Source organism: Eleutherodactylus coqui, chromosome 1 (assembly GCF_035609145.1).
Source record: "Eleutherodactylus coqui strain aEleCoq1 chromosome 1, aEleCoq1.hap1, whole genome shotgun sequence".
NCBI classification, from domain to species: Eukaryota; Metazoa; Chordata; class Amphibia; order Anura; family Eleutherodactylidae; genus Eleutherodactylus; species Eleutherodactylus coqui.
The window spans coordinates 442,500,922-442,528,728 of NC_089837.1; the positions used below are offsets into that span (position 1 = coordinate 442,500,922).

A 27,807-nucleotide genomic window follows, 5' to 3' on the forward strand; every position below is an offset into this window, starting at 1 on the left:
CCCCCTCATTAAACCGTATTGTCTTTGGTCTTGAACCAAAAGGTCTAGAATGACTCTGAAAATGTAATTATTGCATTATGTGCAACAGATAGAACCGATGTGATGAATAGTGGAGAAGTCGGACCTTACTGCGGTACAGCGCCAATGTTATAGCTACACAGTAATGGATAGCCCATAATGCTGAGGACGTATACGCTACATTAGTCTGCATAGTAGTAGTGAATGAGTTCAAGGAGAACTTGCCTTAATTACCATGTTGAGTATTACTATTGTTAACAGAGCAAACATGAAAGTTTAGAGCATTAGTGATTTCTCCTTATTGTGGGGGTTCTATTGTAGGATGATTAATGACTACAATGAGGAGCAGCTGCATGGCTTAGTGGATGGATGAACTGTACTGGAATTTTCAATAAAAACGATATAAATTATGTTTAGACACAGCTGAAAAAAAACAGCCGTTTAGAAATGAATCAAATAAAAAGACATAAGATAACAATTACTTGTAACAAGGCCATTAATCATTGATTTAAATCTTTTTAATTAAATATTACACATCAGATGTAATTAAAGAGCACTGGCTTTTTCAGATTACTTTTCACAATAAACTGCTGTGTGTGCACACGAGTGTCTACTGTCTTTTATATAACTTGTATCCTACATTTATCACCAGTTTACCCCTCTGCAGGCTGTATCTCTAATTATCAGTTCTCTCTGACTTGGTGGGAGGAGCCTGCTGCTATGCTGTGTTCTATACACTGCACATAGAGAAAACAGCAGATTCTGCTTTTTGTAACAAACATAAATAAGTGAATCAGGGAGGGCATAAAAGAAATACTGAGCAGTGAGAATGTGATTCCAGTAGCTGTGGGAAAGTCATTCACTATTATCTCCAGCAGCCATATTTCTGTAATTCTCTGGCCCTCCTGAGGGCAGTTTCACACAGCCCTATGTGTTTCTACATTTTCCCAACCATGCCGTAAAATTGCACGAATGGCCGTTTTTCCGCGCTCATGGCCAGCATTTACTTTTCAATTCACACGACTGGGAGTGACGTTTTTAGCGGAAAAATAAGTCGCACCCCTGAAAATCCTTGCTCGACCAAAATCCTTGGGATGCCTTCCAGTGCCTATAAGGAGGCACCTGGAAGCTTTCCGCAGCGTTAGACTCGCAATCGATTTTCGCTCATTGAGATGAAATCCCGTATTTCCATAGCATGCTGTGGGGCAGTATTTACTGCGGAGTCCGGAGGCGGACGCCCACCGCGGACTTCGTAATGCAAATCCACCCGTGTGCAGGCGGCCTAAGAATAGATACTACTCATAGGACAATCATTGAACCAAAATGCAAATATTTACAAAATGTTACTTTGATTTTAACTTTTTTTAATATTTTTGTTTGTAGGTCAACCGGCAGAGAATATGCACTGAAAATCATCAACAAAAGCAAGTGCCGAGGAAAGGTAATTTATAGGGAAATGGAAATCCCTTACATTAATAAAGGGGTTGTCCCACCAAAGCAAGCTATTCCTTATCCACAAGGTCCAACCACTAAGTCGACAATGCAGGCAAGTCCTGAAGTGCGGACAGCAGTGGACAAACATCTGCACCTCCACTTCATTCAGTTTTACAGACAACCAGAGATTGACAAGCACTTAAAGGGAAGCTGTCAGTACATCTAAGCACCTACAACCACCAAGACCTACAGAAGACAGAAGTAGAGCTGTTTCATAAACTCATTTTGTTATGCCTCTTGTATATTCCATACCTGCAGAAATCGAAGTTTAAATCCTTAGGATCCAGCACAAAATACCAGAATAGCTTTTTCTTCTAGTAAAATGCCAGCTGAGCGGAAACCAAATGAACCATGTTATAGTCAATGGGGTCAGTTTGGCGCTGTTCAGTTCCATCATAAGGCAGACCTGTTCGACCTACTTTCCTGCTTCCTGAATGGAGCAGGAAAAAGGAACTCCAGCACAGATGTGAAAGCAGTGAATGCACACAGCAGGGTGAAGGGCAAATGCACACGGCCGGGTTGGCTTCCGCATGCGGGATCCCGCAGCGGAATCCGACCCTGTGCCCGGCCAGGAACCCCTGCATACTGTCTGGATTCTTTTTATCTGTGCTGTGGATGTACCAGCCGGCGCCCGCGCCCAATGCACAGTACAGATAAGGCCGCGCCATCGCTAGGCGATGACGTGGATCCTGCGGCCTTTCCGCAATGATGATTGTGGAAGGGCCACGGGTCGGACGGCTTCCATTGACTTCAATGGCAGCCGTCCACATGGAATCCAGCTCGTTTATGGCCTTTAAATAAAATACATTTAGAATTTGGAGGCACTGGTACGATATTCACCCTTCTAACCTATGTGGATTTCACTGTAATGTAAGGCATGGGAGGTGGCAACTTCCCCAACTGGCCACCTATACCTCTTTACAAATTCATTGTTATCACCATTATATCCCTCCACCCATTACTGATAATTCAGCTATCCTGTCCAGACAAATATGCTCTTGTGTAGACGGATGGGCAACAACCCCCTCCCACATGAGTAAGGGTCTGTGGTCTTACCATCCACTTCCCACTATAGCTCTACTAGGCCAGCTACAGTCTGAATAGCAAAACGAAAAAGACTCCCTATACGGCGCCCTTGGAGTGCTCCCCCAAATTACTCTAACACTCCCCTTCTGAAAAGTGAGAAAATAAACAGCTCAATGATTGCTAAAGTAATTGTAGGAAAGAATGAGAAATCAGATGTCACAATTTCGACAAAAACCTTTAAGTTCAATATGATTTTACTCTCCTGGAGCTAGCATTAATAATTCATGCCCCGCTGGTGCCATCTTAAGAGATGCTACTATTTGTGCCACCAAGAACTAGGAATCTGCTTTTATAATGAGCAGCGCTGAACTCAGGAGAATGGAAATGTAATTAGAAAATTGGGTGAAATGTTGGAGTTTCAAACTAGACCTATATTTCTTAGTCATATAGTGCATGCATTATTAATTCCCTTAGTCACAGCACGATCTACCGGGTGTATGCTTAATCAAGTGACCTGCTCTCTCTCTCTCTCTCTCTCTATATATATATATATATATATATATATATATATATATATGTAGGCTTCCTTGTTTAAAGGGGTTGTCTACGTTTTAGTTTATGGGTAAAAGCACTTCTACATGCAGTAAAATAACATACAGCGATATACTCACCTTTCCCCACTCCCGCTGTGTCCCGTGCCGCAGCTTCGGGTTTCCCTTGTGATGTCATGTTTACTGGCTTAACCAACCAGTTTACAGGACGTCACAGGCGCTGAAACCAATGACAGAGCTTAGCGATCGATTGCTCAGCTGTTATTGGCTGCCGCACCTGTGACGTCCTATAAACTGGGTGGGACTGCAGCCTGAACACCAACACAGGCGTGGAGGACCGAGACACTGTAATTTTTTTTCTATAAAACAGGTCCCCCGTGCTATTAAAAAAAAGTCATATGCTCACCTTTACCGACTCCCTGCATCAACCGCATTGTCATCTCTGGTTTCGCCTATGACATCCTGAAAACAGGCTGCAGCAGCCTATGTGTGGAATCAGCCAATCACAGACCTCAGTGAGCGAGCGCTGAGATCTGTGATCTGCTGCAGGAGCCTGTAATGTTCCATATAGAAGCTAACTGCAGCCTATAAACCCAGACCGGGCGCTGAGGATGCAGGGAGCTGGAGAAGTGAGTGTAATAAATGTTTTATTTCGGCTGTCTACACATACAGAATTTATCGATTTAAGTAAAGTAAATAGAAATCTGTTTTCTGCTTTATTGCTTTGCGATATGCATTCATGTGTTTATTCTCTCTTGAACAGGAGCATATGATCCAAAATGAGGTCTCCATCCTGAGACGAGTGAAGCATCCCAACATTGTTCTGCTCATTGAGGAAATGGATATGCCCAACGAGCTTTATCTTGTAATGGAACTTGTTAAGGTTAGCAGAATGTTTGTGGTTTTATTTATAGTTTAACCTGTCAGATCAGGCACAGAATGGGAGCATGGCCACTCAGCCAATCACTGGCCTCAGCAGTCACTTGCCGTTCCTAGCGGAATCACCACTTTAGCCTGTGATTGGCTGAGTGCCTACATCACGTGAACCATGAACGGCACCAGATCGCTGCAGCAACTTACTGCACCAGAGTGGCGGGACCAGTGCAGCTGGTGGTGGGTATTGCTTTGTTATTTTGTGTCCTTCCCCAGCACTTGGGCACATTTTCAGGGTGTTGGAAAACCCCTTTAATCAGCATATAAATGTAAAGTTTTACAACCTTTTAATATTCTTTATATACTAATTCTTCAACATTTTCAGATTCGTTTTCTATCAGTGAATGAGAACACTCTCGCATACATTCAGAGAACGCAAGCCTGGACTAGCAAGTCCTGCTCTCAGCTGAGAAGTAGATCTGATTGTACCCAGTCTACCCAGATTGTACCCAACGCTCAGGGCAGTGCGTTAGATAATGATATAACAAATTATAAAGGAATATGCAAATAACTTATTAGAAGAGGGGATTATGTAACGGGATGCCAAGCCCCTTCCAGGTTTACCTGTAGACACACCGTAATTCGGTCTCTCAGTCAGCACCGGGAGACTTTGAGTAGGTGGCAGCACTGTCAATTTTAATCTAAAAGTATATATAGTCAAGCAATACAAAACTGCAACGTGTTTCAGAGGTCCTGCAATGCATTCTTTCTCAGGCATCTGCATATTATGATTCACCTAACTCAATTTCTGGGGTACTACCGGGCACCCTTCTAATTGGATGTTCTATGGTGACCGGGAATGCTGATCCTATGAGGATGAATTGAATGCCCTCTTAGCTCTGGTGTAGTGGCGGGCCCAGGTGTGGGTCTCTCCAAGGTACCGAGTGAGTTGTTCTCGTTTTTAGTTCAGTACTAACTTGTTTCCATTTCATTTTGCTGTGCTGTCTCTTTTTTAATGCTGTAAGGACCCATGCACATGGGCGTATTTTCTGTCCAATTCAGTCCAAAATTATACTCATTACTATCTTAAAGGTCCGCAGCATGACAACCAGAGTACGTCACCAATATTACAAGCTCCGTGTCCCTGCAGACTCAAAGCACTGTTGGGGCAAACAGACATCTGCTGTCCACTTTCATCTTACATCTGTTGCTAGAGCATAGCACCACTACTCAAACTGCCTTGTTCCCCATCACCTAAAGTGTTACACATTACATTAACTAATGTCAAACTTTTCCATTCCTGGTCACAATAACCGCATCACTATGACCCCCTTGGGGAGATACTCCCCCAGTCCATATCCATCCATCATAGTGTGTGCACACTAATGGTATTGGATTGGTCTTGTGTATCCTGTAACTGTTGTGGTCTCAGGTCCATGGGGCCATTTTCTTTTTCAGAGACCAAATTCCTTGCAGGAAGGGAGACTCCCTCTATTTTCACGCGACTTTACATGTTCGGCCCCTGGTCATCGGGCCCTTTTGTTTCTCCAGCTTACGCCCCCATCCTCAGGGCTCTCTCACTCCTACTAGGCAGCACACACTGCTGCTGAGGCTGCGGTCTCCTGCTGCATCCACTGCACTCCCCTGTGGTGCTGCACAAAATTTCCTTTATACAGCGCCTAACTGCGCCGAGAGTGTTTGAGCTGATGGGCAGGGCCTAGCGGGACTTAGCCCTGTTCACTTTCCTTACTGGGGGCTATACATTAGGGAAGGGATGGAGCTATACCAAAATGGCGCCTGCATGCACCTAACAGCCCCCTAGCAGGGGAGCGGGGGACTCAAACCAGTGTCTCCATGCACGTATGATGTATTCTCTACTGTATTTATTGCTACTATGCTATTTCCATGATTTGGTGCCATACAGCCCGCCATATAGTGGCACACAGGAGTGCGTATAACTCTGCAGTAAATAAGACCGCTCTACTGTGCTTGAGGTTGCGGCTCTAAGGGCGCCCACCCACTGGCGATTTTTTTCCCTGCGAAATTCGCAGCATTTTTTTCTCTGCAGGGGTCTATGGGACTTGTAATGTTAAAATCGCGATCGCGCAAAATCGCAATTTACCGCGAAATCGCGATTTTGCGCGATCGCGATTTTAACATTACAAGTCCCATAGACCCCTGCAGAGAAAAAAATGCTGCGAATTTCGCAGGGAAAAAAAATCGCCAGTGGGTGGGCGCCCTTAGGCTGGGGTCACACGGGACAGAAATCTCCCGGAATGTCTGCAGCGGGACCGCACGATAATTCCACGAGATTTCTGCAGCTGAAAGGCTGCTTCAAAACATGCGCCATTTGACAAGTCCACAGCGGAAACAGTGTCAAATTTAACATGTCGCGGATTTGAATTTCGCGCCGCATGTCCGTTTCCGTACAGCTTGTCCGCAGAGGACTGTTGGCAGCATGTGACCAAAATTTTTGCAAGTCTTGTCTACTTTGCTGCTTGGTCTCAGTTTTAAAAATACATGCGGAATTTCTGTGCGAAGGGTCCGCATGGAAATTGTACATGCATTACCGTTCTGTGCGACCGCAGCCTTAGACAACTTTTATGCAGTGTTTCGCTTTTCCAACCTCAAAGTCTCAATTTAACACAAGCAAATAGAAAAACTCCCAGTAAGGCCTCGTTCACACGAGTGTATTTGCGCCACATATTATGGTGCAATTTTTGCATGTGTAATATGCAGTGAATGGAAGCCATTGATTTCATTCACACGAGTGTATTTTTTTCACTCAATGTGCGTGCATAAATATGCGTGAAATACGCAGGAATCCTGTGCATTCGCTGCATATTTACGCACAAAATCAACATGATTTTGTGCGTTCTTTTTTGCGTGGACAAATACACAGTGTATTTACAGAGCCAAAATACTCTTACGCCCTAACATAAATACTTTGGTCACCACGCACCTCTACTGAAGTGTGACTGATGTGCAGCGGTTCTGTCACATTGCGTTATGTGGCACCCATCATTCCTGCATGTGCACCTCGCTCCAAGCTCTGGTTGTCCGGCCAATTCTCCTATTGGAAACCAGTGTCTGTGCAGTACGGGTAGTTTACTGAGAAGCACTGCCATCTAGTGGTGATATCCAGTATCAACTAGTTTCTGCAAAGCAAAGCCTATCTCCTACAAAGCAGGTGGTACTGATCATAACTAGGCAATCTGGGAACAATTTCTGGTGATGCCTCCATTTTTCTAGCATTACACAGATCTATTAAAAATACTTATTAACCTCTTTCATTTTTCATCCTCTTTAAAGTTCCTGGTGACATCAAATAATGAGAGAATGTTGCAGGTTGACAAAGAAACTTTGTTGCGCCTTGGGACCTAATCAGACACAGACCCATAAAACATCCTATTGCTTCAGTTACACTTTCATCCTGGCTGCAGCAAATGATCTAAAATCAAATGTTGGAGTTTGGTGGATTTATTTTTACTTCGGCGATCTTATCAAGTAGTCGTTAGTATAATACTCCTCTTTTGTATTGGTTCTCTGCACTGGTTAATAGAGGTAACTCAATGGGAGACACATCTTTATTACATTTATGTGCCTTAATAGGGTAAGTCTGTAACGACGGCAACTGGTCACAAGATGATACAACTGGGCTTCATCTATAGCATTTGCTTTTCCCAGGTGCTAGTGGTGTCTCCCAGTAGTTAGATATCACCAGGACTTGCAGTAGGACTGACTTACAGGGGATGGACAAAAATATGGAAACATGGTACGAAATGGATGGGACTTTAATCATTAGGACTGAGCTGCCCCTTTGACCCCTGCTTGGTTGAGAGCTTTCCTATCAAATTTGTGTTGACTTCACCTCTTGCCCTGCTCTGTGGGGTTTTGGGAACCAGCTGGTATCAGTAGCTGAGTGGCTCAAACCCCTGACCAATGGAACCCTGTTGCTGGGGCAGATGTTGCAGATGTTCACTTCTACCCAGCAGCAACTGTGTCATATAATCTCCATTTAAAATCGGTCATCTCTTATTGAAATATGATTTATAATCCCATGTAACTTTAGGCATGCATTTCAAATAGTGTTTCCATATTTTTGTCCAGCTCTGTATATTAGAGGATGATTGAATGACCAATATGAAGCACATATTGTCACTAGTAGGTAACAAAGTTGCAAGAAAAGGAACTAATCAATAGATGAAAGAAACAGAATAGTGATGGTAATTGAATGATTTTCATGATGGTATCAGAAAATGGACCACACAGATGATGATAGATAATGGAACAGAGAGATGATGGTAAACAGATTATAACAAACTGACAATAACTGACCCTAACGCTAGTCTACCCCTAATCTATCCCTGATGCTGACCCTAACAAAAGGCACCACTGTCTCTGAGTGTTCCTAAAGATATCCCAGATGGAATCTAAAACACTGACCCTGACAAACAATGAGAGGGCACTAAGACCTAGAAACAAGAAAACCAATCTGAGCATAGCTGAACTAACAAGGAAGACAAGACTGATAAAAACAGAGAAAGGAGCAAACAACAAACTAACAGCCTAAAAAACAAGCACAGAACAAGCACAAACAAGTCTAGAAAAGAAACACAGGAACAAAATTACACTTATGAAAGCAAGGCTAGGGACAAGATACTAGAAGCATACAAGGAATACTGAATGTAAATGGGCATAGTTTACACTATAGCCAGCAACATATTGCAGAGGCCAGGAATATTTAAAGAGCAGCTATCCAATATGGGACTCCTCTCTAAATGAGCCTGAGAAACAGCAGTAGGGTCAGCTGGCCAAATCTAATAGATCCGTTGTGAGACAGTTGCTCATCAACTGCCCCAACAACAAGTGTCTAGTAGACACGAGAGGTTGAAACAGCGGGAGAATTTCTGCTAATAGTAACATTTCTATCTCTGTAGCCAATGTGCATATTCCAACAACCTCAAATGTTCTACTGAATGTAGGCTGAAGTAAATGTTGTTATGAAACAGTATTATCTTATCTTCCCCTTGAAAAAGATGCAGTGTTACTGTAGGAGTAAAACGTTATACTGTGTCTTGAGTATGTCTGTAGAGGATTGATTATTTTCTCTTCCACAGGGAGGGGATCTGTTCGATGCCATTACCTCTACTAACAAATACACAGAAAGAGATGCGAACGGAATGCTCTATAACTTAATGAGCGCCATCAAATATCTGCACAGCTTGAACATTGTCCATAGGGATATCAAACCTGAAAACTTGTTGGTAAGTAACACCAGGACATACAGTAACTAGAAAATTTACTCTTTGTCAAAAAAATCAAGCATCTAGAAGTTGTCATTTTGCTGCAAAACTCGGCATGCAGTTTCATCTCAAGCAAATATGTAAATGATTAGAGTTGTGGTGTGATTAGATGAACGGTCTGGTCACTTGAGGCCATAAAAGTGGTTTCCCTCTGGGCCTATAAGAGGTTCTCAGAGGCTCCTTGTGTGTAGTGGACCTCATCTTCCGCTTGTGTAGATCTTATTGATCACTAGATGCCTCTACAACTCAACGGCAGAGATTGTGCCCAGTTAACAGAGTTTGAGAGGGGGCACATTATTGGGTACTAGAGGGTAGTAGAGCCTCCCTTCAAGTGTTGAGTTTTCTGCACTAAATTATCCTTTTGCTCTGATATTGTAATCACTTACTAATATGAATATTACAATCACACAGAAACAAAAAAAATGTCTTTGAATGCAGCGCTAAAGAAAAATACATTAAAAAAAAAAGTGTTGAAAAGTTGCAAAAAAACAAAAAAAGACATAAATTTGGTATTGGTGTAATTGTGCTGGCCTGCAGAATTAATTTAACATTACATTTAAACTGCTCGGTGAACGCTGTTAAAAATAAAAAACATGCCAGAATTGCAGATTTTCCATTAAAAATTGAATAAAAAGCGATTAAAATGTTAGATGTTCCCAAAAATTAGATAATTGAAGACTAGAGTTTAACCCCGCACAAAACAAGTTTCCCATAGAGCTCTGTCAAGCAACACAAAAGCAAATCTTTAAAAAAAAAAGTGTTTTTTGTGTACAAAAATAGCAAAACATAAAAAATCTTTCTGAACCTGGCATCTCAGGAATCGTGCTGACACAGAGAATAATGTTATCCATTATTTATTTTGCACATTGAATGCCGTAAAAATGAAATCCAAAAAACAAATGACAGAATTTCTTTTTTTTCCCCCAATCCTATTAAAAGATTTAATTAAAGTTATACAGTACCCAAAAATTAGGCAAATAGAAAAAAAACGTATCCTGCAAAAAACAAGCCCTCATATGTCGACGGAAAAATTAACAGGTTATGGCTCCTGGAATGCAACAATTAAAAAAAAAGAAAAATGAGTTGGTCATTAAGACGCAAACAGGCTTCATCACCAAGGGGTTAAAGGTAAATAAACAGACGAAAGGTAAGTATCAGGCAGGGAACACGGACATTCCCAAAACATAAAGGCAATGTACAAACACATCTGACGGGAAATGAATGTTTAAATATTGGTAAGTGTCTCAGCTGATAAGAAGCATGTTATGGATAGTCCAAAACTTTGGTATAAGAACCAAACATCTAGACCATGAAAAGGGTAAAGGAGGAAGGGGGAGAAAAGGAAAAGAGGCGGGAGAGAGAGAACAGGGAACAAAGGGTAGAGGGAAAGGAGAAAAAAAAGGAGTGACTCTCAAACTCACGTGAGGAGGAATGAACAAAGTTTCCGCAGAACACACCTATAAACAAAGGTAAGTACCTTATCCAATAATGGGGGTCTCACACGTACGGATTTTAATTGCCAAATCCGTGATTGCCGTTCACGTGGAAGATCCGTGGTAAAATGTGGGCATTGAAAGGCATATATTTTTGATTTTTCGTTCACACTCGCAGGTACAAATTGCTTATTCCTTGAGTGCAGGAAAAATCGCAGCATGTTCTATTTTAGCACGGATTTGGCGCAGACGGACCCCATTGAAGTCAATAGATGAGAGTGTTCCATCGCCCATACGCAATTAGCATTGCATATGAGTGGCGGAAATGCTCACAACTTCAAAGAAAAAGCCAGAATGCCGGCTGGAGGGTAGGAGAGATCTTTCTTCCACGTAGACAATATGCTGTGCATACATGTACATCCGTGCGGAAAAACTCTCGCATTCGCGATCTTACGCAATCATTCCCAATTACTTTCCGCGAATGATCGCAGGTCTTCCGCTGTGGAAATCCACATTTGGAATCCCTTCGTGTGAGCCCGACCTAAGGGTTTTGAATGAAGAGGAATGTTGAAATGTAACCCTAGGTTGTAAGAGTATCAGACATTTTCTGGGGTTAGTAGAGTCCTCTGCCACTAGTTCTTCCATTTGCATGATGTTCACTTCTTGTAACAGTTCCACCATGGATGGTGGTCTGGTACTCATCCAGTATTGTTGAATCACAACCCTAGTGACAGTTAAAAATGGTGAAGTAGATCTTTCTTAATGGGAAAAATGTTATAGAGAATTACAGACAGTAGAGTTATCTACGGGGTCGTCGTAAGGGATTGACCAGTAGCCTTATAAAATAACGTAAATGCCATATCTCAGAAAAGTTTAAGCTTGAAACAGTCCCACCAGACACGTGGCATAGTTCTCGGTTTCGAATCATACCTCCAACAGCTATCTGAAATGGTTGGAAATATTTTGATAGTACCACCAAGTGAGCAGTTTGTAGTTCTTTTCTTACGTTGCACATGGCAGTTTATGTGACCGAAGAAACTATTAGTTCCACTCTGCCACTGAGATGTCAACTGACAGCTCTCCATTCCAGGACCTGGTAAATGGAGGTCTCTCATGAGTACTGGAAGTCACCTCTATGCTATATATGTGAGACAGATCATGTGGCGGGCATGATTCCCACAGAAGGTAGACCTCAAAGCCTGTAGATGGCGTTGTATATTGTAGTCCATGGAGTCTGGCTGGAGAAAATACAATATCTGGCCTCATTCCAACCAGGAGAAACCAGGGTCCAGAGCAGCCAACAGTAGGAAGTGAAATGAGAGTAGGGAAGTCCCACTGACTATCTTGACATCATCCAAGGCTTTCCACCCTAAAACCTTACTATAGGAAAAGCTGTTAGTAAATACAGTATATATAAAAAATGTCTTAAACTATTGAAAGTTGGCACTTGGCAAAACTTGATTTTTAGTAGAAGGGAAAGTTAGAAAAAATGTGAACTTGGACAAGGTCAGTTATTACGATGCCAATATTCACGATTGCCAACCTAGCATTTAGCATTATAATTGAGCTCTCATTAAATATCAGGATTTATAGCTCTTTTCTAGGTGAAATATATATTTAATTATACATAGAAGGCTTCATGGCAGAGCTGTAGCAATCATGTCAGTGGTCATTAATAGTATGAGATGCAGTAGTCTCTAAGGAGCTTGGCTTATCCATTAGTTCTTTCTAGAAGGAGACTTTGACAGATTTAGCCCGCAGCATATTTTAATAGTGAAGAATACCTGGGACAAAAAGGAAGGAATTGAAAATGGTCCAAATAAGGTTTCCAAACTATTTAAAAACACTGCAACTTTACCATATTAAGATAAAATTCTATTATGGCCCATTTATTCCAAGGACACTTGTTGATAATATCCTTCATATCACTCACATTTTTGCTGAAGATATTAACTTGACTTGTTGTCTCTTCCCTATTTATGTAGCTGGAAACCTCCCCTGGCCCATCAGTAGACATGGATTCACATCAGAAGACCAAATTCAAGCAGTAATAGAATATAGGGTAAAGGACATTTTACAAAAAGTAAAATAACACACCACATAGTTCAGTTATCAGTAACACTTATAGGGTCATTTCCAGGACTAAAATAAATTATAATAGAAATAGAAAAATAAGCCATTTTCACTTCCCTCAATGGACTTCTAGTCCAGCACATGAGTCCCGATTCCTAGCACTCCAAATGCAGAAGAAGCTGCAATGGTCACGTACCATTTATTGTGCACATGACTGCTCAGCCAATCAGCTTCAAAGGCTTCAGTGGTCATGTGCTGTTCATGCCATTATCACTTCTAAAGTGTGTGATTGGCTGAGTGGTCACATGCACAATGAATGGCATGTGACCGCTGCAGCTTCTTCTGGGATCGGAGCAGCAGGGTTTGGGGCTCCTGTACTGGATCTGGAGCCATCTAGGGAGGTGAGTATGGCTCAGTTTTCTATTTTAATACTTTTCCAGCCCATTATACATACTGCATATTTTTTGTCCTGGAAAACCCCTTTAACCCCTTGAGTGGCGGGTTTCTTACCACCCTGTCGTACCCACAAGGACAGGTTTTTTTAATGGTCTAATCATTGAATTTCAACTAATTTTGTAGTTGCGTTCCAAGAGCCATAACTTTTTCATTTTTCCATTGACACGGCCATGTGAGGGCTTGTTTTTTGCGGGACAAGTTGTACTTTTTGATGGCATAATTTTTGGGTATATATAATGTATTGCATAACTTTTGTAAAAACATTTATAGGGAGATTGGGGGGAAAAAAAGAAATTCTGCCATTTGTTTTTTGGATTTCATTTTTACGGCGTTCAACATGCAGAATAAATAATGTGATATCATTATTCTCTGAGTCAGCACGATTCTGGCGATACCAAGTTTATACAGCTTTTAGGTTTCGCTATTTTTGTACATTTCAAGCACTTTTTTTTAAAGGTTTGCTTTTGTGTCGCCACATTCCAAGAGCCGTATTAATTTTATTTTTCCATTGCCAGAGCTCTAGAAGGCCGTATTTTTTGCAGGATGAACTCTAGTCTTCATTTATCTATTTTTTTGGAACATGTAAAATTTTGATCGCTTTTTATTCCATTTTTTCTAGTGGCAAGATTAACAAAATCTGTAATTCTGGCATATTTTTTATTTTTATTTTTCAATGCATTCTCTGAGCAGTATAAATAATCTATTAAAGTAATTCTACAGGCCAGTACGATTATGCCAACACCAGATTGTAATAGTTGTTTTTCTTTTTCATGACTTTTTCACACTTAAAAAAAAAAAGTAATAAAAGTTTAAATCACCCTCCTTTTGCCATATCTATAATAAAAAAATCTAAATCCTAAAAGAAAAATACAAATTTGGTATCGCCGCGTCCATAAATATCCGATTTATCAAAGTAGTGCATTATTTACCCCGCACAGTGAACGTAGTCGGAAAAAAAAAAAAAAACGCCACAAATGCACTTTTTCAGTCACCCTGTTTTCCAGAAAAAATGCAATAAAAAGCGAACAAAAAGTCGTATGTATTCCAGATTAGTACCATCGTACACTACAGGACATCCTGCAAAAAATGAGCCCTCACTTAACTACATCGACGGAAAAATAAAAAAGTTATTGCGCGCAGAAGATGCAGCAAAAAATAATTTAAAAAAATTAAATGTCTTTGAAAAAAATACAAGTACTACAGCAAAAAAAAAAACTATACAAGTTTGGTATTGTAGCAATTGCACTGACCCATACAATAAAGTTATCAGGTCATTTTTTGTTGCAGTTTGTGCACCGTAGAAACAAGACGCACTGAAAAATAGCGGAATGTCATTTTTTTTTTCATTTTACTCCACTTAGAATTTTGTAAAAGTTTTTCAGTACAATATATGGTACATTAAATAGCACCATTGAAAAATACAACTTGTCCCGCAAAAAACAAGCCCTCATACAGCGACGTCGATGGATAAATAAAGGAGTTATGATTTTTTAAACGGGGGAGGAAAAAAAGAAATGGGGAAAAAAGAAAAAAAGGGACCGTGTCATTAAGGGGTTAAATAATGTACCAACGTCCTTCTCTGGGTCATTACGACGCAGGGATACCAAATGTGTGATTTTATTTTGAATTTTTTACAAAGTAAAGGGAGACAAGTGTTTTTATTTTTATTTTTTTTAATAATTTTTTTACTTTAGTTTTTTTTAAAACTTTTTTAAAATTTTTGTCCCTTTAGGGGACTTCCACAGGAAATCATCAGGACCCCCTCATCACTTTCCGGGGGTCCGATGGTGACAGCCCTTTACATGCTGCAGTCACATAGACTGCAGCATGTAAAGGGTTAACACAGCAGACATCCGAGGTTTTCTCGGATCTCTGCTGTAAGAGCTGGTGCCTGGCTGTCCTCTAACAGCCAAGCACAAGCTCTCCCTGCCACAGAGACAGTCAGCTTGCTTCTGACAAGCCGATTGTCTCTATGGCAACCTATAAACAAAGCAGGAGACTTAGAAGCAGGAGATTGTCGGCATATCTGCAATATCTTCTGCTTCTGTGGGACTGTGCAGGCAGAGCACAATGTCACAGCTTGTGGCATTGTGCTCTGCAGCTCCCATAGTGATACATATCGGCAGTGGAGCTTGTCCCGGAAAATTTCTGGGCGTGCCACTCAAGGGGTTAATGCAGCAAAAAGCAAGAGTGGATTAGAGCACTGGACAGAAAACCAAAAGGACTTAAGCACAGCTCCCGATACCTTTCAAATCCAGTGCATCTCTCTACAGATTGACCCCTCTCTCCAGTAACAGTACCCAGTAACAGTATAGAGTTTATTGCCCCACTGATTTATCCAATAAGGGTTGAGTTGGTAGTCGTTAGTGTCTGGTAATAACTTTGCGCATTTGAGAGGGCATTTTAGCTATGGCTAGCTTTCACATATTGTGATCAGAGATATCTTTCACATACTTTATCCAAGCAAATCTGCCATTAGGGTAAGACTAAACCATGAATGTATAACCTGGCAACCCCCCTCCTTATAAATACCAGCTAGGTCCTGAGAAACACTTTATGTGATTAGCTCTGAGTAAGCACTTCGACTTACCAAGTGGAATAATAATCCTATTACTTTTCAATAAGTTGAGTCCAAAGTACACCATCAAGTATTGGTCAGTTTCACCAACAATGATCAAATAACTTCTTTATCACCCAAGAAGTTACACAACAGGCCCAGCTGCCAGGCGGCATTTTTACTAGGAAATTACCTTGGTTTAGCTCTGCACCTGGTTTATGTACTGAAGCTCTCCCTCACAACCTGAAGACTGCAAGTTCAATCCCCGTGTGGTTCAAGTAGCCGGCTGAAGGTTGACTCAGCCTTCCATACTTTCGAGGTCGGTAAAATGAGGACCCAGCTTGGTGGGGGGTAATAAATAAAAATGACCTGCAGAATATGTTGACGCTATACAAATAACAAGTCCCCCCTTACTGTATATATACCGTAGGTCGGCATTATAACTGCACATCCACATATACAGAAGTAGACAATTGTTATAGTAGTATAATCACCCTCTAAAACCAGTCCCTGTCTCCAGCCATATGCCGCTCTTGTTAGGAAGCCCTTACAAGCCAATCTGTGTTACTCCACTAATAGGATACATATGGCAGTGAATATTTATATAGTGATACATTCAATTACTGTAGTGCAATTACAGTTTTATAGCTTTGGTAAACCAAAGGATTCGTTGTGCTCTAGAAATTCAGACTCATCCTGCTTTCTTCTTCATGGTTTATCAGGGCACAAAGCAGAGAATTCTGGTAACCAAATATCCACCACGATTCCAAAAAAAACCCACAATTGTTTTTTACAGATTTTCCTGTAGATCTGCCATGGAATTTACTCTATGCACTCCGAAGGGTGGAATCCCTGGTGAAAATGTGCAATATAGATTGACATACTATGGATTAAAAAAACACAGGACAATTCCACTGAAGATTTCTTCTACAGTGTGTGGATGTGAGATTGTATAAGATCTCATCTGCTGAGCTTTTTGATTTCTTTAGATATTGCTAATAATCTTTATTTATATAGTGCTAGCATTTAGCAGCACTTTACAAGTCAGAGGGAACATAGACAAATATAGACATTGCATATAGTATTGATCCAATAGACAATGTTACTTAGGAGTGATGGTCCTGCTCACAAGAGCTTACAATCTATGAGGAAGTAGAAGTGACACAAGAGATACAAGTGCTTGTTCTGTACAATTGTTCGGCCATCTATAATATAAATAGGGTAGTATACATAAAGCTGTACGAGCCGATTACCACTTTGTATAAAACAGTAAAATGCTTTAGGGGGTATGAAGTGTGGGAGATACAATGGGAAGGAGTGGTCAGGTTCTGAGGGTGACGGTAGAAGAGGGAGAAGAATTAAATTAGGGAATATGGTAGGTCTTCCTAAAAAGATGCGTTTTTAAGTTATGCTTAAAACTGTGGGTATTGGGTACTAACCTAATTGTCTGGGGTAGCACATTCCAGAAAACTGGTGCAGCTCAGGAAAAGTCTTGAAGACAGGAGTGGGAAGTTTGGATTAAAGAGAATTTAGTGCAAGGTAACTAACAGAGTGGAGAGCACAGGTAGGGAGGTAGACATAGACGAGTGAGGAAAGTTCTCTAAATAGCTATACACTGTTACGTTGGTCATGTTCACTTCTATGCCAGCACTGAACAGTAACTGAATGTATTTGTTGCAGCCATTCAGAGGTTCCCACCTTGCTTTCAGGCCAGACCAGGGTTTAGCAGTATTCCTACCTCTCCTGGAGCTGAGGGGTGTGGTGGTTGCAAGATTAATGTCAGTCCTCACCTGGTGCTGAATAGCCCTGCTCCTATTTAAGCAGTGCTAGTATTGACTCCTGTGCTGGTCAATGCTTCAGTTGCCGCTGGACAGCTACTGAGGAACACATCCTGGCTGAAACTGCTCCGTGCGAGCTAAGTCCCTATTTCTGCTTTGTTTGGTTTTCTGTTTCCCTTTCTTTTGTTCTAGGGCTCCCTGATAGGGACGTGTCAGTGGCCCAGGCACGAGTGCGGGTCCGCACCTATCGGAGCGATCGGCCCGCCGAGTAGGCAGGGCCACCTCCTGGGTTAGGGATTTATAGGGAGAGCATTTCCCATAGTTTTATGCTTCCTTTGCACAGTTGTGCTGTTTTCGTTTGATTTGAATATTGTATGTCCGGTTGGACGCAACAGTATTCAGCACAAATACAGGCAGCAAAATCTCCAGTGGCCAAACCCTTGACACTATGTTCACACAGGATGCATAGATTGCACACTGTATTTCCCAGCATGGATTTGCATCTGCTTTGTTTTCCTCGGTAGTTGCACACCAGGGGCCCCATAGAAGTCTATGGGAGGGACACAAATACACAGTCAATACATATGCAAATGCGCAAAACGCTGCACAAAACCATGGGGAAAACAACACAACCTGACCTCATTAGGCTAAATAGCCTGTTCAATTAAGGCAGGGCTGTCTTGTGTGCGCATGTGAACATGCCATGCATGCACAAAAAGTACAGTAATATGTGCTTATAAGTGCACAAAAATGACTCATTCATGCACAACTTCTTCGCGCTGAGGTGAGCGTATTTGCACATATGGACATCTGAAGCTGCCCTAAAAATAATAGACAATATGGACGTCCACTAATTTGATTGGTCAGTACTCAGCTAGCCATGCATCTAGCGCCTCCCACTGCCACTATAAAGGCGCATGTTTGGATCGACTGATTGTAATTGTTTATTCCAGTAGAGACTGGAGAATAAGCTACTGCCAAAATAGTTTTATCTCCTGAGGGAACAAAGGATCCGGCATGTTGAAATCCAACAAGCCCCCGACATACGCATTAGATTATCAGCTGATCCTGCCAAAATAATTAGAGATAGCACTTCCAGGATGTAAAGTTAGGTTATCCAAAAAGAACGACTCTTCTAAAGCTGCAAACTATTTTATAGACCAGAAACACAGTAGGGGTCAATAGATAACGTATTACAGATGGCAACCATTGGTTTCGCCCACTGTGAGCAGCTAGAAGCTTTCTTTACTTTCCCAAACTTTAATTCCTAGAATCAAAGTTGAAGCCTGATCGCTGGTGACGGACAAAACCACCGTTCTCATTTTCACACACGATACCCCTTGGTTGAACTCTGCAAGATAAGTGTCTGGTTTCGACACCATACTCTACATTGGGATCCACATCCTTTTGTGACAGCATAAAGCCATGTTGACTAACATATCTGTGATTGAATTATGCATTTTCAAAGGCAACTTTATGGTGAATATTATGTGTATTTATGGGGACAGATGTGTTTAACTAGATGTGGTTTCAAAAGAATCTTAAATACATTGCTTAGCTGTCATCCATGCAGACATCCTTCTCTGGCACTGAAACAGACAAGTGTAGCTCTTTCCTTGAGTCAGACTTCTGCGGATGATGAGATCCAGTTGTATGCGTTCATTAAAAAATTTCTTATAAGCCAAAGATTGCATCAGAGGCTCATGAACCAATTTGCTCTTTGAGCCGTCAGCATGAGCTACAAAGAGGAACAAGGACTGCGAAACCTAAAACTTTTCCCACATGTTACAAAATTATTGTATAATTTACCACTACAAGGAAGCTCTGCAGAGAAGACGTATGAAGAAAAATTACAGAAAAAGAAAAGTTAGACCATTTGCTCAAGACTTGCTCTTAATACAATAAAATTCCTTTAAGCTTGCATCATTGAGATCTGATATGCACCAGGTTATCAAGAACTTTGGATTACTGTAGTCATAGAAATGTTTTTGTAGGGAAAGAGAATTCAAAAATATTTCTTGTCCCTTGTATTTTTGGGCAAAGTGACTCTTAATTTAGTCTGGGTTTACGTCAGCTTTTTGCTTCATCCTAAGAGCAGAAAAACTGAAATAACATGATCCAGTAAAATATATTACAACTAGTATCTTCAGTCTACAATATTGTTTTTGAGTATGAGCTACCAGTGTTAGACATGGATATGGTGAACCCAACAAAACCACTGAATTCTGAGGGGCCACACTATAGATTTACAGAACTTGTGCAAGTCACGTCATAGTAAGGCTGAGAAAGGTACAAGTCCATCAACTTCAACGTACGGTACTACACTATTGATTCAATGTGACAATGAGATTAAACCCCTTTTTTAGTGCAACAAGATTGGCACTTATTTAAATGACCTTTACGTAGATCAATGCTGGTGGCACTGGATAATGAAGAATCATTAACACAATAGTTAGTCTCCAATATAGTATTATCGTTGTCGGCAGCACTTCCCCCATTCACATAGACTTTTTCTGCTTCATAAATGAGACAATCAACATTCATACGGAATATTCGGACCATTGAAAGCCCCTTAAATCTCGTGATCGATGACTCATTTTAAACAGTATAGTGCACTCAGCATGAGACTGGCTTTCAAGAATACTTAAGGATCCTCTGTTGGGCCGTACTCTGACACAGTTATTGGTGCCCAATAAAAGAAAGCTTTAGAGGTTAATAAAAGACAACCCAATTTGAAGCTAACTTAAAAGGAACCTGTCATCAACTATAAGCGCCATAAACTAAGTTACAGTGCCTATAGTTTAGGTGACACGGATTCTGGGGAGCTATGTCTCATATTAACCCAGTCCCCCATTCCTGTGTTGTCCTTCGGCAAAGTCAGCACTCCCACAGCAGATAGACTCTTTTCAGAAGGCTGTACCCACACATTCCCATTCATCCTTCTGAAAAGTGTCAGACTGGCTGAACACATGCTGACTTGGCTGAGGGACACTGCAGGAACGGGGAACTGGGTGAGTATGAAAGGAAGTTCTCCAGACTCCAAGCCACCTAAACAATAAACACCATAACTTAGTTTATGGTGCTTATAGTTGATGACAGGTTCCCTTTAAGAGTAAATCATTTGCCTTTAGGGTATATTTCTTACAGGTTGATTCTCATAATAACCCATGAGACCTTACTAATGACATATCCAGTGTGTAGAATGATAATACCAAAGTTATGAGTGGAATTATAAAATGGATATGCACATGCTCTGTAAAGATGAAGGTTGGCCCAAGGATACCCAGTCAGACACAGAATATGGGTAGGTAGTAAAATTACAGGGTCATGACTAATATGTTATTTTTGATTTAGCTCAAAAAGTAACAGACTATTGATTCCTCCGATGTGGTTGTCTTTTGGTGGACCCCATGGATTTTGTAGTGTCTGAACCTGGCTGACTCAGACATTAATATCCCCTCACTACATGGCACTGTTTCATTGAGAGACTATAAAATAATATATAAAATCTATATTTCTTCAGAAAGAAATGTATAGAGATGTAGACTCTAAGCTAAACTGACCCTTGGAAAATTAACCTTTTACATTGTATTCTGACACTCGAAAGAGTTTCTTTTCTTAATTGTTTCCAGTGTCTTATTTTAACTGCCAGGAAAAGGCCAAATTGCTAACATGGCATTTCTGCTTTTTGTTCCAAAGCAAATTATTACATTGTTGGTTGATTGTCGGGTAGCTGGCAGGAGTAGGCAAAATTGTGTTGTTTTTCTTTTCGTTAGCTTGCAATGTGTTTAACATATGCCTCTTTGAGCTAAATCGGGATAAATAGAAGGGATAATGAGACAGCCGTTAGACTTCTACAGCGGTAGAGTTGGAATAAGATTGTGAAATTGGCCTGCTGATTAAATTATTATGTTCTCATGATATAATGCAAAAAGCATCTCAATTAATTGGGAATGACTACTAAGATTCCTTACAGGTCCGTCCAGCAGGAAGAGAAACCAAGCATGACCTCTGGTTTGGCAACCAACAACATAAAGGCTGAGCCTTTGTATCTGGATGAGCTGCAACATATATCATCCACTGCTGCTTAGACGGCAAAAATGCTTTGATTTATGCTGCAGTAATTATCAATATATTTTCTTAGGTTTCGAATGGTTTCTCAGAACTCTTGAGACTGATTTCTATTTAATCGCTTCGCATTTATTTAGTGTAACTAAACCCATGTAGGTTCATGTCTATCCATAAGGGACTGCACAGCGTGGACCTACATACAGACAGAAATCATTTATTGAAGCACAAGAGAAAATTGGAGTTGTCCAACCTATGTCCTACTATTTATCAATTAGACAGATCATAAACGTATGATGGTGGGACCTAACCAGGTTTGCCAGTCGCCCGTAAATTCCTGGACAGCCCATAAAAAGAAGGCACTTTTTTCCAGTGTCTGTAAAAAATAAAAAAAAGACACATCTCTAACTTTTTTAGAAGCTGGAGGATCTTGTACAGGTGATCATGATTGGAATTATCATCATTTTACACTTTATGGTAGATGCAGTGAAAGTGTTCTTATACGCTTCTAAGCTATGGACATTCTGTATATTACTTATTATCTTATAGGATTCAGAATAGTTTTCCAATTTGCCCATAAAAAAATGGTGACTCAGAGGTCCCAAGACTTCGTTCTTAAAAATATAGCAGCTTATATGTGCAGTAATACTCCATAAGAATGAACTGGACCTATGGAAATAGCCTACAGCTTACAATTAGCAGCTTTTGACATTCTCGGTCACTTTTTAAGAACTTGCTAGGCAATACCTTTCTCAGTCCAGACCTTACCACCAGAGGTGGACTCTTTAGATCGCCATGATCTTGTAGAGAAAAACCCAATAAAAGTACTGGCATTGTGCATTGCTGGCATGTCATCAGCATTTGTGCAAATAAGGAATATGGAACAATACCTCTGCAGCGCCACCTATTGGATGGTAACATTCCTTTAAATCAATGTACGACTCTTTAACAAGTCTGTAAAACAATAATTTAGGAATAGGAAACCAAGCCAGAAAACCATACACAGACAGCTGCTTTGGGGTTTTTGCATCATCGTGCAGCAGGTTTCTGGCTTGGCCGGTGAGAGGCCTGTAATGTTGGTCAAGAGGGATGTTGTCTGTCCTTAAGGAGAGCACCCAAAAAGTGCTTGGAGACACCTATAGGGTGAGTGGGTCTGGGAAGGAGGAGAGGCATTGTCTCTCACCAAGGAGGGCACCCAGAAGGGGTGTTTGAAGACACCTGAGAGGTGAGTGAGGAGACTTATAAGGCCATGCATGCTCCTCTGGGTAATTTATGCAAATAAGGACGATGGAACAATACCTCTGCAGTGCCATCAGCATTTGTGGCAGGATATGAAGGCTCCACATTTGTAGTGTTGCAATGGGAATTATTACATAAGTGTCTAAACTTATTAAACTTGTTTCATTTATACAGGGCAGGGAGACTGCTGGAAGTTTTCAATAATTTGTTCTGCACTGTTCGATACCAAGTATGGAGCAGATTTTAATCACATCTACTGTAATTTCCTGAATTGTACATTTGTAATTTCCTAATTCACGAAAGTTTAATTGAATTTATTATTTATTTATACAGTATTTCAAAGAACACCAAATCATTTCTGAAATTAATTGCTAAAAGATTTACACATTTATTTCTGCACTGCATGTTCCATTCACAGTTTATTAATGGAATTACAATTCTTCCATCTTCCCAGCTCTATTTTCACCCTGCTTGAAGTGGGATATAGTCTGTCACAGTATGTTAAGTTATTTTATCAAGAGTGCTTCAAAAGCTAGAAGTGGAGGAAGGTGAATAACATTGGGATTTTGTCCAAAATCTACATAACTGAAAGTATTAGTTTCAAATATAAAAGTTATTGGGCATACTGTGCTCTAGCCCATTGGAACATTATCTCCGGCACCCGTAAGCTGCACATGCTTTTAATAGAGGCATGGAGATAAGCAGCTGTCAGGCTCTTATAGTGCCCTTTATCTTTGTTGAGAAGGTGATTGATCAGATGATTGAACCATGTTTTTACGTCTAATATGCCAACCTGACACACATCATCATCATCACCAAAGGGATGTTCACCACCACAACCTCCTAAACAACCAGTTTCAGTCCTACATTGACTGTGCCCTTTCTCCAGGGTATAACCTGAGTCAAGATGCCATTGACTTTTGGGTCAGCAGATTTGAACATTGGGAAGAACTGGCCAAGTTTGTCATTATGTTCTCCAAACTGAGTTGGCTGTGACTGCTAAGTGATGGAGCAGAAGCACTGGCAGAGGTGGTGGAGCATTGATTTAGCGGGGAGTAGAGAGTGGCCCCCTGGTCAGATAAGGCATTATGGGCTATCCTGAGATCATGTGATCCTTTCTTTTTCTCCTTTCTGCCGTGTAGTAGGTGCCATTTTAGTGGGTTCGTCTGAGACAAACCATGCAAGATTCAGACTTGCGGCTAAACAAACTTTCTGCAAAGATCGACCCAAAACGGGGCTCGATTGTTTTGGTTCGCTTAACACTACTGAGGGGTATATATTATCTCAGATAGTGTTATGGAGACCATTACTTCTTTCTTATGTATATATAGGGATAAGTACCTATTGATGTATGTGCTTCCTGAGCTCAGATCATTGCATTACATGTAAAATGTCTTACCTTCATTGTACAGTATTTTACTAGTTACAGTAACCATGCTACCTTACCTTGTTTTATGTTTTATTCTTCAATGAAACAAGTTAAAATGTGTATTCCAATTATTTTGTAGGTGTATGAGCACCAGGATGGCAGCAAATCTCTGAAGCTTGGAGACTTTGGACTGGCCACGGTGGTAGATGGACCTCTTTACACTGTGTGTGGAACGCCAACATATGTAGCTCCAGAAATCATTGCAGAGACTGGGTAAAGCATTTCACATTCATATAGTGTTAAAAAAAAGCTATTCTTGGACACTTTTCCCTGCGCTTTGAAAGGTCTTATGTAATAGGATTTCCACCCAAAATTTGAAAATGTGTCTAAGGAATTAATATCAAACATAATTTGTATTGTGATGCTTAAAGGGGGCTATATGGGATTAGAAAAAAAGCAAATAGTTTCTCAAACTTTAAGAAGCCTTTATTCAAGTCCCTTTTTTGTGTAATAGAGACTCACCCTTTGGTCCTAAATACTATTTAAAATGTGGCTAAGGGCAGGGAATGAGTTAAAATAATAAACTATTGGATACTTACCCATTAAATGTCCCATCAGTGGTGTTGAGCGATTATTGAAATAATTGAGTCAGGAGTGACCGATATGTTTTTCAAAAATAACTTTGATTTGGGATTACGGATTACAACTTCCAATAAAATCAATAGGAGTAAACATCGGGTTCTCTAATTTGGCCTCCTTGAACAACAGTGAAGTTAGTGGTGGTTGCAGCCTAGTGATTGGAACTTGCAAGGCAGCAGTGCTGACTACTGCGATGCCGCCACCACCACCATTACCTCCACTGTTGTTCAAGGAGGCCAAATCAGAGAATCCCCATCAAGGTCAGATTCTAGAACTCCAGCACAGCAAGGCAGCGGTGCTTAGCTAACACTCCTGTCCTTTCTACTCAAAGCAGAGAGCCAATATTTTGGTGATTTTTACTAAAAATTGGATTGGGATGATCCGGTTTAGCAAAAATCAGGCCGATTTTATTGCTTAGCCAATCACAACGAGCAACACTACCCATCAGCCCGGAATAGCTGCTACTATCTCTGGCACTTCAGTCTTGGAAGCTCCTGCTGCAGTCACATGCCATTCATCTTTCACATGAGCCTCAGTGGTCATGTGCCATACATGAAAGTATCTCGGCTGAAAACAGTGGTTGGCTGCAGCGGTCAAGTGAATGATGAGTGATATCTGATTGCTGCAGGAACTTCCAGCACCAGAGTAGCAGAACTCGGGGAGCTATGCTGAAGTGGTGGGACATTTAACAGGTGAGTATTGGATAGTTTGTTGTTTAGCCATTGGCCATTATTTTTAAAAATAAAGACTCAGACCCCTTTAACCTTTTAAAGACCAGTAATTTCACAAATTTTCCTTTTTTGTTTTTTCATCGCCATATTTCAAAACCAATTAGTTTTTTATTTATGTGCTGACATAGCTGCACAAGTGCTTGTTTTTGTAGTACGAGCTATTGTTTAATAGTACTATTTAATGTACTGTATTAAAAAACCTAAAAAAGAATTTTAAGTAGGGTGAAATAGAAAGAAAAACACAGTTGTGGCATTGACTTTAAATTTTGTTTTTACAGTGTTTATGGCTGAGCAAAAATGACATGTTAACTATATCCTGTGGGTCAATATAAACGTGGCAATACCAAAGTTAGATAGTTTTTTTATGTATTACTTTATTTAAAAATAAAATAAATAACTAAAATTGCCTTCTGTTAAACTTGAGCTTCATAACTCTTTTATTTTTCTAATGATTGAGCTGTATGAAGGCTTCTTTTTTGTGGGGTGACTTCAAGTTTTTATTGGCAGCATTTCGATTTTTAGTTACAATATATTTACATTTTTTTTTAGGAAATAGGGTCCCTGACAAAAATGCAATTCTAATATTATGCATTTTTTAACCTAAAATGTTCACAATGTAGGAAAATAGTTCTATATTTTAATAGTTTGGACTTTTAAAGACCCAGCAATACTAATTATGTTTATTTTTATTTTTTTAATATGCAAAATGGGAAAAGGTTTTTTTTAACTTTTTAAAAACTTTTACGTTTTTAATATTTTCAAAAAATTTGACTTGTTACATTTTTTTTTTAGTCTCCATAAGGACCAAGTTTGATTTCTTCTACAATGTACTGCAATACAGGCAGAGCTTAATAGATTGAAATAGCTTTCACAAGGTTCCGGGCTGCCATGTGAACCTGTCATCAACCACAATTGTGTTGCGTCCTGGCCTATAGGGCTCTCCCTTCTGACTGGCTGCTTATTTGTCCTGACAACTTTGACATCGGCTTCTAAAGAGTTAACAGCAGTGTTTGAGTCTAGCTCCCATTTCTACCATTGCAGGCAGGTGTCAGCTCTAAGAAACAACTGGCACCTACCGGCTATGGAGTGGGCTCAGCTTCCGAACCTTCTCCATATACTACCTGTGATCACCCACCGTATATTTACGGCAGATGGTCCTAACAAGTCAAATTCATTTCTAGGATTTCATTCATCTGATCCAAAGATTCTGTTTGCACGCCAGGCCTCTATCCTAGTGCACTGGCAAATGAATGTCAATATACCTCTTGGTATCTCTTGCCACCCAGTCGCACTAGACTTCCTATTTTCCCCAGACAGGCTCTTGCTCCGATATAGGCCCTTGAGCTCTGGCAAAGAAAAAGTTTCCATAGTTCACCAACGTGCTGCCTCTAAGTTTCTATGATGTTAGTAGTTTTTATTAAGATGTTTGCTTACATTCTTATGGCAATTTGGTTCAGTCTTTAATATGGTTGCTGTATTCATTACATACAGTATTGGATACCTTACTTTACTGGAAAGTGGAATATCTGCCAATAGTTTACTACATTTTTGTATTTATTCAGATATGGCTTAAAGGTGGACATCTGGGCGGCAGGTGTAATTACTTACATCCTACTTTGTGGCTTTCCTCCATTCCGTGGGTAAGTTTCCTAATCCAAGTATTTCTATATAAACTGTTATATATGAAGAATTATATATTAAACTGGTATTCCTATCCATAGGATATACTGTAAAGGTTTAATAGATATACCTTTCAAAGTAGTATCTACCTCCAAAACTGATCCCCCTGGCCCTGGCCCAGCTATATGGGTTGGCTGGTTGTAGTTAGAATGAAAGAAAACAGCAATTTCTGTAACTCCCAAAGAAGTGAATCGAGTTATAGAAAAAGTGTAGCACAACAAGCTACGCTATTTCCTTAACTAGGGAGTGATTTTGAATTTATCATCTCTCTGTATAATATTTTATTCGTTGTTCTCGTCTATCTTGTCTTTATGAATTAGAAGTGGAGATGACCAGGAAGTACTTTTTGATCAAATCCTAATGGGTCAAGTGGATTTCCCATCACCTTACTGGGATAATGTTTCTGAATCTGCTAAGGTAACATTAAAGTCTCCTAATGTCAATATTATATTTCATATTACTGGTAGGTATTATTTAGGCAGGGTCACTTACACAGTGGAAAATAGTGATACAGAT

General features: G+C 40.4%; 1 protein-coding gene across 3 annotated transcripts in view; it reads left to right on the forward strand.

Annotated features, from left to right (window-relative positions):
* DCLK1 (doublecortin like kinase 1) overlaps positions 1 to 27,807 on the forward strand; it is a 382,755-nt gene that overhangs the window by 318,298 nt on the left and 36,650 nt on the right. For all 3 annotated transcript variants that reach the window (XM_066582756.1, XM_066582763.1, XM_066582771.1), the window contains 6 exons: positions 1,402 to 1,459; positions 3,853 to 3,972; positions 9,083 to 9,229; positions 24,381 to 24,514; positions 27,174 to 27,251; positions 27,612 to 27,708. In XM_066582756.1, coding sequence (XP_066438853.1) covers positions 1,402 to 1,459; positions 3,853 to 3,972; positions 9,083 to 9,229; positions 24,381 to 24,514; positions 27,174 to 27,251; positions 27,612 to 27,708 — 634 coding nt within the window. The remainder of the gene's footprint in view (positions 1 to 1,401; positions 1,460 to 3,852; positions 3,973 to 9,082; positions 9,230 to 24,380; positions 24,515 to 27,173; positions 27,252 to 27,611; positions 27,709 to 27,807) is intronic.